This window comes from Leishmania donovani, chromosome 33, assembly GCF_000227135.1.
Source record: "Leishmania donovani BPK282A1 complete genome, chromosome 33".
NCBI lineage: Eukaryota > Euglenozoa > Kinetoplastea > Trypanosomatida > Trypanosomatidae > Leishmania > Leishmania donovani.
This window is the reverse complement of record NC_018260.1, coordinates 440,504-455,396: the sequence shown is the minus strand read 5'-3', so window position 1 is coordinate 455,396 and position 14,893 is coordinate 440,504. Positions and strand designations below refer to the sequence as shown.

Sequence of the window (14,893 nt, the reverse complement as noted above, 5' to 3'; positions counted from 1 at the left end):
ACGGTAAAAGCGGAGTGGAGGGGGTGAGAGTTGGGGTGGGTGGAGAAGGTGCGACTCTACGTCAGTTTGGTGAGGGCATGGCCACCGCAAGTACATAGCTTCACCAAATCGGAGGCGACAAACCGTGTGTGTATGTGTGTGCTGCCTGCATTACGGCGGTGGTACGCTGTACTGCTTCCATAACTCACATAACGCCCCCCCCCTGACTGGTTTCATCACACCGTGGGTGACTGTGGCATCCGCTCAACAGCATCGAAGCAAGAAGAAAAGGCGCAGCCCCAATCGTCTACCGCTGGCGTCTCTCTGTTTTCGTCATTACTGCTTGTGTTGCCGGCTTTTGGTTCATGCTCCGACAGGTGGGGAGGGAGGTTCGGGCGGTGGCCAAGTTACGATGCGATGGCGCGCTGGGATGGCTGGATGACATAGCGCAGAAAGACACACACACACACACACAAACACACAAATAAGTCGGACGCTGCACCCCTGCCGCGTGGTGTGTTGCCTTCCGCTCGTTTTTCCGGCCACATCCATTCTATTCACCTCCCCTCTCACCCCCCCGAGTCCGAGTTGCGGCGGCGCCGCGTGGGGTTCAGCGGTACGTAGTTGTACTCGTCGCGTGTGTAGGCTTGGGCGTTGTACCCCTGGCCGTGCACTACCACGCGACCACCACGCGCAATCAGGGGCGAGGCCCAATCAGGATTGTCCGTGGTGACGACCTCCTTCTCCACTATGACGAGCACACGAACCACGTCCACGACGATGAGGGCAATGCAACCGTCGTGGCACAACTCGGGTGCGAGAAAAAAGCGTGTAAAGAACGGGAGCGGCCTCAGCGACGGCGTCAACGTTGTCAATGGCGGTATGGCGGCAGGTGTCTCGACAGACTGGTGGGTAGGCCCGCTGCTTCCTGCCTGAGTGGTCTGCCTGCTGATGGGTGACACGCCGTCCGAGAGCACAGAGTTATCCTTGAGCCACGGCGCCTCTCCCCGCGCCTCTCGAGGTGTGCCTCGGGTGTCAGCCCTATCGATGGCCGTGCTCGATGAGTACAGCCTGTGGTACAGCAGCGCCGGGTCGTAGCACCGGAAGGCTACAAATTCGTCAATCACGCGAGGCATGCCAAGCAGCGTGCCGGCTACCAGCTGCGCTTCTCGCTCTGTAATCTCCAACAGGTCTCCGTGAAAGCCGCGCAGCATGCGGTTCATCGGAGGCGGCTGCTGCGGCGGCGTGGCCGTGCCAGCGGCAGAGAGACTGAGAGAGGGCGCATCGGCCGAGCCTGCTCCGGCTGACCGTCCCGCACGGTTGCGCGTCGTTTGCCCGTTGTTGCGCACGGCTCGGTGATGATTACCGAGGTGCAGCCGCCGGTGCTTCGCGCTCCGGAGCGTCTCCGAAAGACGCTGCAGAAACGCCGGATCCTCGTCCTCTGTGCAGTTCCGCACGTGGTGGTACTGCAGCTGATCGGAAGCGTTGTTGGTGAACGCGTCGAGGATGGCGAGAAGTTCGCTGAGCGGCAGAGATGCCGTTGGATTGGCACCGCGGTAGTGGCAATGCCGGTACAGCTTCGGCTGCTGCTGTGTGGCAGAGCCCACCGGATCTGTTGCCGCGGGCTTCGCATTCGATGGTGCCTCAGCGGTTGGCGACGACGAAGAAGACCGTGAAGCCGCCTGTTGCGTTTCTGCGAGCGACAGCCGCATCACATACTCAACCACCTGTTCCTCCGTCATCCCGGAAAGACTGGCCGAGATGCTCGAGGCTAGCGAGGCGTGACTGCGGTGGCGCTCCTCATCAATCCTACTGGCATACGCGGCCACTTCTGCGGCTTCGGCGTCTCTGTTTTCCTCCGCTTCCACCGGCTCGATCGCGTACACGCGCAGACGCAGGAGGGGATTGTGCTCATTGATGATCGGCTCACCGACGCGCGGCAGCAGCGGCGGAGTAGACGGTGCAGCGGCTGGCGCGATCGCTGGACTGCTGCCAATCGACGTTCCATTTGTCTGCGCGGATGTGGTGCGAACGTGCAGCGGCGTCGGTGCCTGCGCGGGTGACGCCGGCGGCTGCGACGCTGCAAAGGACGCCGGCGACGAAGGGGCAGCAAGCAACCACTCCCGCGTGCTATCGACGGCATTCGCGAAAATCGGCGATGCGGTGGCAGAGACCGAGGCGGCGGCGACCCATGGCAGCAGCTGCTGCGGTGGCGATGCGGACCAGGCACCGGAGAATGAAAAAGGGTCCATCGAGAGAGGGGAGGCGGCCGCTGTCAGAGCCTCGACGCGGCCGTCGTGCAGCGCGACTGTGAACATGCCTGTGGACTTGTCCTCCACGTCCGCCAGCTCTTGGAAATGCCATTCGCGATGCGAGTCCAGCACGTACACACGTCGCTCCTGAAAAAACCGCTCGTAGGCCGACATGTACGACTGATGCCATGCCTTGCGCGGCCACTCTTGCCCCCCTGCTGGCCCCGTCAGCGCACCCATGCTCCCTTGGTGACTTGTGCTGCGACTGCACGGCGACTCTGGAAAGAGCGGGGCTGTGCAGAGAAGCTTCCCGCCTCGAAGGTCGCGCATGTCGTGGTAGAAGTAGCTGAGCTGGCGGCGCCACAAGCTGTCGAGGTTGTGCAGCACTCTCCACAGAGAGCGACAGGCTTGACCGAGGGCAATGACGTCCATGTAGGAGAGGTACTTCGCGGCCATATCCCAGCAGTCCGGCGGGAGGCGCAGCAGATACACGTTCTGTTCATTGTACGCCTCCGCAACGACACGGAACTCCTCGCGAAGAAGTGCGGCGGCGTTTCCACTGCCAGCACCGACGTCGGCGCCGGCGCCCCCACCGCTCACCATGCTTGTCGGTGACGCGGTGTTGGACACTGAAGAGAAGTCACGCTGCGCTGCTGCCCCACGGCTCTCCGTCCCCGATGTCGGCGACACCGACTTGCTCGAGGAGAGGCGAGAGGCCCACGTCGACATTAGCGTTCCCTTGCTCGAGCTCGCGCTCTTGGTGAAGCGGAAAGCGGAAAAGAAGAAGAGACGTGCGTAGGTAAGCGGTTGTTGGCCGTTGCGGCGTAGGAGCGAGAAGAGCGGACCCACGCTCTACGTGTTTGCTTGCTAGTGTGCGTGTGTGTGCTACGAGCTGTCGTGCCCGGGTAACTTCTTTCAGCAGTCTATGAGAGTGAGATGAGGGTGTGGATAGCGCTGGTGAGTTGAGCTGCCCCATCAACAACAACAGCGAAACAAGAGTAGTAAAGAACGGAAGCGCAACTATGATAGGCGATCAGCGCGGTAGAGAGGCGACAGAATGCGATAAAACAAACAAAAAAAATCGAGAGAAAACAAAACGCAAAGGCGGTTTAATGTGCCTGCGTGTGCGTGTGCGTGTCGCTGTCGCGGTGGCGATAAGGGCGTCTCTGCTTTTCCCGCGCCGAGACGTTGAAGGGAGGGAAGAGGCGCCTGTGTTGGCCTCCTCGGCAGCAGCTTTGGTGCCGCGCCGAGGGGGTGTTCATTCGGGAGGCGAGCAGATGAGAAGATGGGTAACACAGAAGAAAAGCACATGAGGCCTCGCGTATGTTGGAGCATCCCTCCCCCATCCCACCCAGAGCACACGAGGTGACACACGCAGACGCACAGTGAAACACACAAAGTGCATTGCGGTAGCCGCCTGCTCCCGCGTTGCCTGTCGTCACGGCTGCCTTGCCATATCCGGCGAACCGCTGTTTCTCTGCCATTACTACGCGGCCTTTTTCTCGCTCTCTCTCTTTATGTATTCTTTCGCTTCCCTCACAGCGGAGCGCACACGCTTGATCGATTAACCAGAGATACTGTGAAGATGCAGAGGTCGGTCGGTTGACGTGATCGCCGCCGACAGACACACCAAAAGAGAGCTGGTGCCGAGGGCCGGTTGCGGACCGAAACCAGCCAACACACTGGGCGGCTCCTCAAAAGGTTTCCTGTGCGATGCCGGTTGTCGTGCCACCTGACCGGGACACACACACACACACAAATAAACACGCACGCCCCGAGTACTCTTCTTCGTTCGCCGAGCTCTTCATCGGCTTTTGCTGCTCCTCACAGGCGATTCCATGCGGGGATACCGGTGGGCGAGTCTCGGGGAGCCAGCTGACGACGCTTGAGCGATGCGGTGGGCCGATAGCGGTTCGCGATTTGATGCCACTGGTACCACAGCTGGCGATGCACACGTGGACGGAAGACGGAGCGCATTTCGGTGTAGTGCAACCCCGCGGTGAAGGGGCGCAGCGCCTGTCGCTCAGCTGTAATGTTTCGCTCCATCTCTTCCTGAAGGGCGCTGCGCATCTGCGGCGGAGGCAGTGCCTGATCGCCACGCAGCTGCAGGGCCATGAGCGTGGCAGCTGCGGATGCTTGTGCAGAGTTGCGGGTAGCTTCCTTGCAGTCCGACGTCAAGGACGAGAGAGCGCCGCTGCTACCAGCTACACACTCCGTCCCCGCTGCGGCCGTCACGGCAGCCTCGGCTTGCGAGGCTTCGAGCTGGGCGTCTGTCGGTTTGCCCTTGTAGACGTCCGTTTCCCACGCGCTTTCGTACCCTTTCACGCCGCGCTCAGCTGCGCGTCGCAACAAATCGCTCGCCTCACGAGGGCGGTAGTTGCGAATCAGGCAGTCATGAAGGAAGCGAACCATGCTCGGATGTAGCTGCCGATCCTCATCGATGATCTTTTTTAGTACTTGCAAGGCCTCCTTCCAGTGGTTCATGCCGGGTATGGTCATGGTTACAATGACGGAGTTGTGCATTGTGTCGGTCGAGTCGAAGCCGTTGGCCTCGCACGCCTGGAGTGCATTCAGCGCCACACGCCAGTGCTGCAGCTTTTCCAGCCTATGGTTGATGTTGAAGTCGTAGTTGTAGCCGTGCTCTGCGTTTGCCATGCCATTCACGATGTAGTAGTACGTGGCGCCGTTGGGCTGCACGCCATCCTGCTGCATGGCCCGAATTACCTTGATCATCTCCAGCGCACGCCCCCACATGGACTGGGAGTAGAGGACTGTGTTGTAGTGCTCGAGGGTGAGACGGTAGCCGACCATGCGACCCTTGGAGGCGAAGATCATTGCCTTTTGCCACGACGTCGTATTCGACATGCGGCGAAGCACCCGCAGGAACTCGGTGGGATCCCTACGTGTCGGGTCCGTCATGATGACTGCGAGGGGTGGTGATGGTGTAGGAGGGGGAACAACAGCGTAAGAGTAGGTGCATGCGCCCAACTAGCGCGATGCTATGATTATCGACCTGGGCGACAGTTCTTGCTCTGCGACGCAGGCGATCCGTTGAGGCGGAAACCAAAGAGGTGCCGTGCGCGACGAGATCTCCGTCTGCGCAACGTCCAACAATCGAGGAAATGGACCTCGAGGCGAGCAAGACCGGCTGGTACACGACGAGCCACAAAGACAGAAGGCGAACAGCTGTGCGTGTATGCGTAGAAGCCGACACTTCAAGGCGGAGACAAGGGAGAACAAAGAGTGGGGAGCAACAGAAGCATAGCGCTTTTCGATAATGGAGGCACGTCTGAGTGTGAATGGAGAGCGTGACCCGGTCTTTTTTTTTTTCGATCCTCTCCGCAAGATAACCATAGATGACCACAGTGCCCATCTGAATGACCCAATCCCACACTGGCGCACCATCAACGGGCACGGCAAAGGCTGTGGTGTTGTGCGGCGGTGCGCAAAGTTGAAGGGCCCGACATTACGCGTCGACTTTCGCTCGTGGGAGTCTTACCCGTCGTCTTTTGCTTCATTGTGTTTGTGCGCGTGCGGGTGCGCGCTACTCTGGTCTTCCTTTTTCTTTGCGCTGCTGGAAGAGGGGGTATGGAAAGGTGTAGGGGGAGGCACAGGAGAGGGGGAGCGCGGTGAGGAGGGGATGGGGCAGACACACATACACATACACACACACACACACACGCATGCAGACAAGAATCAAATGAGAACTGGCAAACGAAAAAAAAAACACAAAAGAGCTTTTGATCGCTCTCGTGCGACATCAACACACGGACACGCACGCCTTTTCCTCATGGTGCCGCACCTCGCCGCACAACCTCTCCTGCTGCTATCATTACCCAGCCGATGTGGCGCAGGAGGGTCGGGAGGGGGTGGGTGAGAGGCGCACACGAGAACGGCGAGACAAGGGTCAAAGAACCGAGAGGCGTCACACGGCCTAGGGAGAAAGGAAAACGCAAGAAACCCAGACAGCACATGACCCGGCATGCCACCCTCATCGCCGCGACGATGGTGCGGCTGCCTACTTTCTCCGCTTCAGAATATGTTCACGCGGCTACCCTGGCGAAGCACCTCCAGCAATTCCTCTATCGTGTCACATTCGGCGCAGTGCTGCTCCAGCTCCGCGGGGCTGAAGCCTTTCGTTCCCAGAGCGCTGCTTTCAGCAACCTCATCCGAAATGGACGCAGTGGTGTCCACCTTTGATGCTTTCGCCGACGCCGCCTCCAGCAACGAGCGCAGCTCCTCCAGCTGTCCCGGGAGAAGCGTTGTGTGAGAGAAGTAGTGCCTCACCATGTCCACCGCACACGCCGCGTCAAAGTTGTGCATGTGCAGCTTCATTGTAACTACGCCAGGCCGCAGCAGCGACGGGTGCAGCCTTTCGATGTGGTTTGTGGTCATAATGACAATGCGCTGGGGAAAGTCCAGCACACCGTTCAGCGCGTTCGTGAGCCCATCGATAGTGAGGGCGCGATCGATCGTTTGCCTCTTGCTCTTTACCTTCACCACTTCGCGCTGCGTCAAGACCCCCGGCGAGACTTCGTCGGTGGCATCCCTGCCCGCGTCGTGGCTCTCAACGACGGCACCTTCGCCACTCTCGTTCTCAGCCATATCGTTCTCTTCCTCAGACTCCCCATCGCTGCTCGTTGAATCGCTTGACGGCGGTGCAGCTGTCGAGGCCTCCTCCTCGCGTCTCTCCCGCTGCTTCTGTGCTTCGCCTCCCGTTTCTACCTCCTCTGACTCATCCTTGAGGACGATCGCCGTCGTGGCGTCCACGTCCTCGAGGATGTACACCAGCTTCGCCGGGTCCAGCAACTCCGAGTCGCAGCTGCAGTCGTCGTAGTTCACCTTATCGCCATCTCTTTTATCGCTCACCTTAAAGCGACCGCTGAACATGCACTTCATCAGCTCCTCGTCGCTGCGGATGCGCGAGAGCGAGATGGCAAACAAGTCCCGCTTAGTGTGGGTGGCAACAGCCTTGGCAAGACTCGTTTTGCCGGTACCGGGAGGCCCGTAGAGCAGCAGCACTAGCTTTTGAGGGTACCCGGGGATGGCGTACTTGCCGGTCTTCTTCTCAAAGTCGTCGATGAGCTGAATAAGGCGCGGCTTCGCGGGGAAGAAGAGAGACTGAAACGTCTTGCCGGCGTGCAGAAGATAGCGGTTGCACTCCATCGCGCCCTCGTTGTGGCCCCTCTCTGCGCCATCAGAACCAAACCTGAGCTTCCGCCGCGTCAACAGCGGTTGATAGAGGTAGCGATCCGTGCGCGCCGTGATTTCTTTATACTCGAGGCGGTAGTGTTCCAGTGAGCGCTCAAGGAGAGACTGAATAGCGTCGCCGTCGGCGTTGGCGTCGCGCTCCAGTTGCGCGACGGCCTCGCTCTTTTCAGAATCCTCCGCCGTGCTCTCGTGCGCCAAGCGGAGAAATTTCATGAGTGCGGGGAAGCTATGCTTGTACTGCGTGATGGTGAATAGCGACTCCTGGGGCGCTTGTGAGCTCCCACACCTGCCGTGACGGCCTGCGTCTTTGTTCCGTCCGCCGTCGTCGTCGTTTCTTGTCAGGGTCTGCCTCAACTCGAGGTGCTCCGTGAGACGCATGGGAAGCTCCTTGGCCGGGCTGGCGTTCACGAAGCAGTAGTCTCGCAGGGCCTCGGTGTAGTTCGCCGCATCTTGAAGCTCCTTTCCGGGAATCGAGAGGTACTTCAGCTCTGCTATGTCGAAGCGAGGCTTCAGCACCTTCGTCACATACGTCGACAGCGCCACACGAAGGGTATGACCATAGTAGAGCCCACTGCCGTTCTCTAGCATCTTGAAGGTAGCACTCGCGCTGTCAACCTTGGAGAGATAGGAGAGGGCGCGATTCACCAGCTGCGGCCACCATGTACGTGTGAGGTATACAATCGCACTCGACACGAGCGGCAGCAGCGCCGCAATCATCATGTCCGTCAACAGGTCCCCTGTGCGCAGGGAGTACATGAAGTTGAGATTCAACAGATCGGTGTACGAGTCCATTGTTGCGTGTTTGTCTGTGCGTGAATTTCCAGCAAAGAAAAGGGAACGAACAGGAAGAGTGAGGTGATGACCGGAGAGGTCGGGGGGTGGGGGGGTCGGGGGATAGAGGTGGAGTGTTCGGCTTACTGGACACACGCGCGCAGCCCCAAAAGAACGGCACCGCAGCAGCCGTGCCGGCCCGTTCGCGTCCTGGGGAGTGAATGGGGACGGTCGCAAACACGCAGGGGGGACGGCGCTCTCCTCCTTTGACTCACTTGACTAGGAGACGTGTGTAGGGCGATGAGTGCGGTCTCCACGAGGAGAGGAGAGCATAGCAGAGCAGGGAGGGGGATGGCTGTTCTGACGGTAAGTGTGGAAGATGACAGCCGTGCAAAAGCGCGGCAGTGCAAGTGATGTGCGTCGTACGTGGGCGAGGGAAGTGCGAAGACGCGCGGGTGGGGTGGGGAGTGGTGGTGGCTGCTCGCCCACGACACGTGGTGACGGTGGCGTATGCTGGGTTGCGTCTTGTCCACCGCACAAGCGACGCTTTCAAGTGGCTTGCGCGCACTGCCGTGCGTTGAGAGGTGTTTTATCATGAAGAGCCCCTAACATCATTCCTGATATGTGCGGTCGCCGAAGACGCACACACACGCAAAGAAGGGAATACGGAGAGCAGAGCACTTAAGGGCAAGTGGGACAAGAGGGTGTGAAAGCTGCAGCATATCCACGCACCACGCCGGCTCCGCCCGACTCTCTCTCGCCACCCTCAAAGGTTTGACATCACCGCTGGGGTAAGGGTTTGCACGAGAGACTTGAGGGCCGCACCTGCCGACAGCGACGGCGCTACGGAGGGGGTGGTTACACCGTCGAACAGGAACTGCTGAACTTTCTCTGCATCCTGCGCTGACACAACGCTGCCGCCGCTGTGGCCCCGTGCGATGACGCTGAGGAGAGTGTTGCCGGCGCTAGTTGCTGAGGAGAGCGCCTTGCCATCGCGCCCCCGTTGCGCTTGAGGAAGATACATTTGGTAAATGGAGTTCACTGTTGCCTGCACGTGAGCTGATAAAGCACCCGTAGCCTTGCTACGCTCGAGCCAGCTCGAGTGTACAGAAGCACTAGCAGCGTCTCCGGCGTGCGGAACCTCGTTCCACAGGACTCGCAGCATTGCAGCTCGCACGCTAACGGGCAGTTCCGGTGACAGCGGGAGGTACAGCAGTTCCTCGCTCAACCGAGTTGCTCTGTCACATCCCGGAAAAACAACGGCATCCTCAAACTTGAGCGCCTCCTCCCGGGTCGAGTTCGGTGTGGTCGCCAAGGAATCCCATGCGCGCGGGCGCACCGCTGCCGCGTCAACTAGAGCTTCGTTCCGAAGGAGCTCGGCGACGGCCCTAGGGGAGGCGGGGGAGGCGACGCGCACGAGGAGCGCTGTGGCGAAGGCCTCGACGCAGCAACTGCTGCGGCGTTCGCCACGCGCGGTTTCGCCGTCGTCCGCGGCCGAGACAGCCACTACCCACGGCGGCAGTTGTGCGACGAAGGACCACAGAGAGAGATACGCCGCGGAGGTGCGGACGGCCGCGGCAGCGTCGCCTGCCACTCTAGGTGCGCCGCCAGTGGCAAAAGTTAGCGACATGAGCAACGACGACCATCGCAGTCGGATCCGGCGCTCCACTGCCCAGTTCGTGAGCGCTTCCTCCGGCGCCGTGAGAGCCGCGGCCGCTGCTCTGGCGGGCGACGTGGTCTTCTCCACCGTGAGATATCCCTCACCTCCTCGGTCGCTGTCGGTGCCGACTGGTGAGGCGGTGTGGGGTTGTGGTGCGGCGAGCAGCGAAACGGCGGCGAGGGGGGTCGTGATATAGGTGGTGCGCTGCTCGACTGGCGTGTTAGCGGAGACGTGGTGCGATGCGCTACCAGACGCGCTGTCGTCGCCGGTCGTGGTGACACTGCCTCTGCGGGGCGATAACAGCCGCCGTAGCTGCGCTTGCGCGCGTAGGGGCACCTTCGGAAACGTCTGCAGGGGGAAGCGGCAGAGCGCCGCCACGGCCTCCTGCGCCGTAACCGAGCCCTGATGCAGCGTACACGCCTCGCGCCAGGCGGCGGCGCAAAGCCGGCGCGCCCATGGACAGCAGACTTTGCTGATGAACTCGCTGGTGCCGGAGGCCGCATCAAGCGTCGCGTTGACAGCAGAAGATGGAAGCGTGCGCGGCGTCACCGCTGCGGCGGGGCGGGGGGAGTTGCGCGCCTTTGCCTGTCCGGCCGTGCCATCGACGCTGCTTACCACCAGCCCTGGCTGACACTGACTCTTCATGTGCAGCAGAAGGGCATTGTCGTCGTTACACAGCTCCACGACCGCCCCGCCGTACATGCCGGCGTCGTCGAAGGCGGTGAGGCGCACATCCGGGCGCACAGACGACGTGGCGCACTGCACCTGGCGCGCTCTCACCCACTGCGGACGACGTTGCGGGTTCAAGTCATGCACCGCATCCAACGGCAACGTTGGCACACACAGCTCCACGACCTGCCATCCATGCATCTTGGCGAATACGCACGCCTTATCACCATTGCGAACGCGGCGGCCGCGAATGCTGGCGAGGACCAACACACCGAATGGTGACGCTGCGCTCGACGCGGGCGGTAACGCCGACGAGTCTGCTGTGCTTCGGCGCTCCTGCCGGATCCGGTCGTGCAAGTGACGCAGGTCCACGTCATAGTGCTCTGCGTCAGCGCAGATGTCGTACCCAACGACTGTCGTGCCCTGGCGGCAAAAGAGGTCGCGCAATAAGGGGATAAGGTGCGTGGTCCACGGGGCTGTGAGTAGCCCAGGCACGAAAATGGTAACGTGAGAGGCTCTAGGACGCGCGTGCACATGGCGCAGGTAAGCCTTCACTGCAACAGGCGTAGTAGTGGAAAAGAATGCCGAGCACATTCGCGGCGCAGCGGCAGTCGGAGCAGGACGCGGGGCGCTGAGCAGCGCCGAGGGCAGCGATGACGCTTCGGCGTCCACCACAGCGCCTAGGAGGCGACGAAGGTGTTCCTCTTCGCTAAAGAGACACGCAGCGGTGCCCGTCGTAAACGCGAGCGAGGCCGCCTGGTCCGCCTTCATCAGCTTCGCCGCGAGAGAGTAGGCGATCACGGCACGCGATAGCGCTGCGATCAGCGTGGCGGATGACGAGTTAAGCTTGACTCCTTCGAGGGCGCCACAGACTGCTGGGAAGGCGTCGGTGAGGAGGGGAAGAAGCACCCGCCTCGTAAACATCAATGCGGCAGCCCGCTGCACCTTTGCCACGGCCATGACGGGGATGACCAAAAGGACTCTGCGAAGCGCTACCTGCGCCGGCGGCGGAAGAGAGCTGACCAGGGCGGTGAAGAGCATCGCTGCCCCTCCCCTCACACGCACCAGGGGATAGCGCGCTACGCTGCCACTATCGGACATATCTGAGCGAGACAACAGATGAGGTAAGAGTGATGGAGGTTTGATAGTCTCGGCCGATACAGATGAAGGGAAGGAAGAAAGGAGGGAAGGAGAGGATTGTGGCGTGTAGGCGCTTGCCTGCATAGCGTTAAACCCTTTCTTCTCCCTATGTGATCTTCTAAGAGGCACCGGTGGCCGCCCTTTTTGCTCTTCTCCCTGCTAAGATCGCACCAAGGCTGAGAGGGGCGATTTGAGGCGAGCTAGCTCGTGCACAACCCACCCCTATGCACACACACCTGCAGAACAATGGCAGGACTTGAGTTGTCGACCGCACAGATGGTGCGATCTTTTCAGTTCTGTGACGGGAATTGCGGTGAGTTCGTGACGGAAGCAGAAGAAAAAGAGAACAGAGACGCAGAGGTGGAGATCAGGGTGGGTGAGTGGGTGATGTTGGGGAGAACGATAGACTTGCCATCACACACGCAAGGGAGCTGCGGGAAGCGCTTGCTGGTGCAAACGAGGGTCCTCCCTCGGCGGAGTCGCTTGGGTTCAATGACGATAGAACACCATCGCTTCCCCAACGGCGGCGAGCAGGCAACTCCAGTGGTGTGCGCCGGTCGTGTTGCTCCCTCACTTTCTCGACTGGCCACTCTCAGCAAGAGTAAGTGGAATGCCACAACTGCACCTTGACTCAAGCATACTTACACCACTGTGCACTGCCGCACCACCTCATCCCCGTGGACAAACAAGTACCCGTAGCGTGAACAGGAGACCTTCAAGAGTGGACACCCGTTTCCTTTCGTCGCTGATTTCGCTTTTAACGTTCTCGCTTCACTTGATCCGTGAGCACCCCCTCGACAGCACCTTTTCTCGCTTCACTGCGCAAACGCGCATCGCATGAGTGGAGACACCCCGTCACGCCACGATTCTTCACTTTGGGGAGGCGCTGCAACGTGGACGCCGACCCCCGCCCCTCCTCCTTTTCCACACAGACGTGCCCGCACAGCGAGCAGAGGAGTGGAGAAGGGGGTAGTGGTGGTGGTGGCGGTGGCGGGGATGGGTTGCTGCAAGATCGACAACATGTACATCAAGGGTAACCGGACGCGCGCACGGACACGCACGTTTGAGGCAAAGAACAAAGTTGCATCGCATCAACGGCGAAGGGGCCCAACACCGCGACGACGACGACCAACAACGCTAGCAAGCCACCACAGCAAAACAAAAGACGACGTTCTATTCTACATCGCATGGAGACAAAGGGAAGAGGGGTACGGCAATGTGGGGGAGGTTTTTAGGGTCGACGACTACCGAATGCACGCGGTGCCTCTCTCCCCCGTATCGTGTGCACACACCACGAATCGTTGGACACATGCAAGCGAGAATAGAAGCAAGCACACCAAAAGAATCCCCGAGAGAAAGGGGCTAGTTTACGACGTCGCTGGCGCTGCCTCACTGCTGCCCTCTACCTCAGCCGCGGCCGACTCTCGCTCCGTCTCCATCTTCAGTCGCAGGCTCAGCTGCTGGTTCGCGTGCCGCAAGTACTTCACCTCATCCTGCTGCTGCTTGCGCCGCAGCTGCCGTTCCTCCTCGAAGCGCTGCTCCATTTCCTTCAGCGTCTCGAGCAGCTCGTGCTTCTGTACCTCTAACGCCACCTTTTCCTGACGCAGGGCAGCGATGCGCTCTTTCAGGGCGAGTGCGTCATGCTTGTCCTGCATCAGCTTACCGGCGACAAACCGTTGACCTTCGCGCAGCAAAGCGGCGTGGACCTGGAGGGCGTGTTCCGCTTCCTCTCGCACGCGGGCCAGCAGCAGACCCCGCGCCGGCTCCTCGACTGTAATCTGGCGCACCAGCTCTGAGAACAGGTCACAATAGAGTGCGCGCCGAATGGGGCACAGGCCCGTAGGCCGCGCGCGGCGCTCCTCGAGGCGCTTCTGCAGTGTAGCATGGAGCGCCACGACATCCTCGCGAAACGCAGGCGCTGCCGAGACCGTCTGAACAGAGACCAGCTGCTCCACGTCCTCCTGGGCAGCTTCGCTGTCGCCACTTACGCCGCTCGGAGACCCAGTACAGCTAGGAGGGACGGCGGCGGCGGACTGCTGCTGAATGGGGAAGAGAGTGTCAAGCAGTGCCCCGGTGTCCTGGATGTGCCGCATGAGGTGCGGCATGTTCATCGACACTCCCTGGCCATTGACAGAAACCGCAGCCGCTGTGGCGATGGCTGGCGTCGGCGCGCGGGAAGCGGCACCTCGGCTCGACACTGAGCCAGCAGTCGGTGATGGAGGAGCGGAGCCGACGCTGTGTCGCACGCCTGCCGCCGGGCGATGTCTAGAGTTGCCCGTCGCGGCAGCAGCAGCGCCGGTGTAGGTGGCTGTTTCTTTGTAAGTTGCACTGCCAACGAGCGAGCCTTTGAGTTTTTCACTCGCATGGAGAGTCTGCGCTCGCGCTAGCGGACCAACCGACACACCAGGCATAGCCAGCACGGTGGCGTCGCGTGTCTGCCGGTACACGTGCGCCGTACGCTTGGCGTCGTGCAGCTTGCGCGCTGCGAAGGACAGTGCGGTGGCGCCAGCATTTGGTGGGTGTGGAGAGTTGGTCACTGCAGGGGTGGCAAGGACCGCCTCTGCGGTGGCCCGTCGAAGCGCATATAGGTCGATGGCGCCCAAGTCGCCGCGGGTGGTGCGCACCAGCACCGGTGGGTTCAACTGGAGGAGAGGCGCGCCACTATCTACCTGGCCCATGATGTACTTGCGACGGACTCTGCGCGTGTGTGGGTGACGCTGTACGTAATTCCGAGAGGGACTGCTGGTGCCTCCGGAGAGGAGGTCCCTTTGTAAAGGGTGAGACGTGCAGCCGTAAGTCAGCAGCGGAATGGGAGAGATAGGGCGTGAGAATGAGAGGTGCGGCAGCGCGCGCACAGCTAGAGACGGTGAGGTAGGGAGAAGGTGAGGCGGCTGTTTTCTTTGTGTGATGCCGCAGGTCTTCGTAATAGGCACCGGCGGACTGAAAGGGAGAGGTGGGACAGAGGTGAAGAAGGGAGAGCGGATGTGCGCTCGAGCACACCTTTGGGGCTTGAAGCGTCGACGACTACGTCGACACAGACGTCGTCGCCATCTTGCAGTGAGCACCGTCAAAGTGACAAATCATTTTCTTGTCTTGTGCGCTGTCGTGTGCTTGACCGCGTGGTGGTGCCCAAGTTTGCCCTTGGCTGTACTTCATCCGATGCGGATACATGAGAAGATGCCATTGTCGTGATCGCAGTCGAAGCTTTCCC

General features: G+C 60.7%; 5 protein-coding genes across 5 annotated transcripts; all 5 read right to left on the bottom strand.

Moving 5' to 3' along the window:
* Window positions 1-548: 548 nt before the first annotated feature.
* On the bottom strand, window positions 549-2,960 carry LDBPK_331280 (hypothetical protein, conserved; the record flags this gene model as incomplete). The annotated part of the gene is made up of 1 exon (XM_003863906.1): window positions 549-2,960. One exon carries the CDS (start codon window positions 2,958-2,960, stop codon window positions 549-551), a length of 2,412 nt encoding a protein of 803 aa, XP_003863954.1.
* A 1,095-nt stretch (window positions 2,961-4,055) lies between these two features.
* On the bottom strand, window positions 4,056-5,096 carry LDBPK_331270 (hypothetical protein, conserved; the record flags this gene model as incomplete). The annotated part of the gene is made up of 1 exon (XM_003863905.1): window positions 4,056-5,096. One exon carries the CDS (start codon window positions 5,094-5,096, stop codon window positions 4,056-4,058), a length of 1,041 nt encoding a protein of 346 aa, XP_003863953.1.
* Window positions 5,097-6,263: 1,167 nt separating this feature from the next.
* LDBPK_331260 (hypothetical protein, conserved) lies at window positions 6,264-8,234 on the bottom strand (the record flags this gene model as incomplete). The annotated part of the gene is made up of 1 exon (XM_003863904.1): window positions 6,264-8,234. One exon carries the CDS (start codon window positions 8,232-8,234, stop codon window positions 6,264-6,266), a length of 1,971 nt encoding a protein of 656 aa, XP_003863952.1.
* A 745-nt stretch (window positions 8,235-8,979) lies between these two features.
* LDBPK_331250 (hypothetical protein, conserved) lies at window positions 8,980-11,643 on the bottom strand (the record flags this gene model as incomplete). Its single annotated transcript, XM_003863903.1, has 1 exon — window positions 8,980-11,643. One exon carries the CDS (start codon window positions 11,641-11,643, stop codon window positions 8,980-8,982), a length of 2,664 nt encoding a protein of 887 aa, XP_003863951.1.
* A 1,406-nt stretch (window positions 11,644-13,049) lies between these two features.
* On the bottom strand, window positions 13,050-13,793 carry LDBPK_331240 (33 kDa inner dynein arm light chain, axonemal, putative; the record flags this gene model as incomplete). The annotated part of the gene is made up of 1 exon (XM_003863902.1): window positions 13,050-13,793. One exon carries the CDS (start codon window positions 13,791-13,793, stop codon window positions 13,050-13,052), a length of 744 nt encoding a protein of 247 aa, XP_003863950.1.
* Window positions 13,794-14,893: the final 1,100 nt, after the last annotated feature.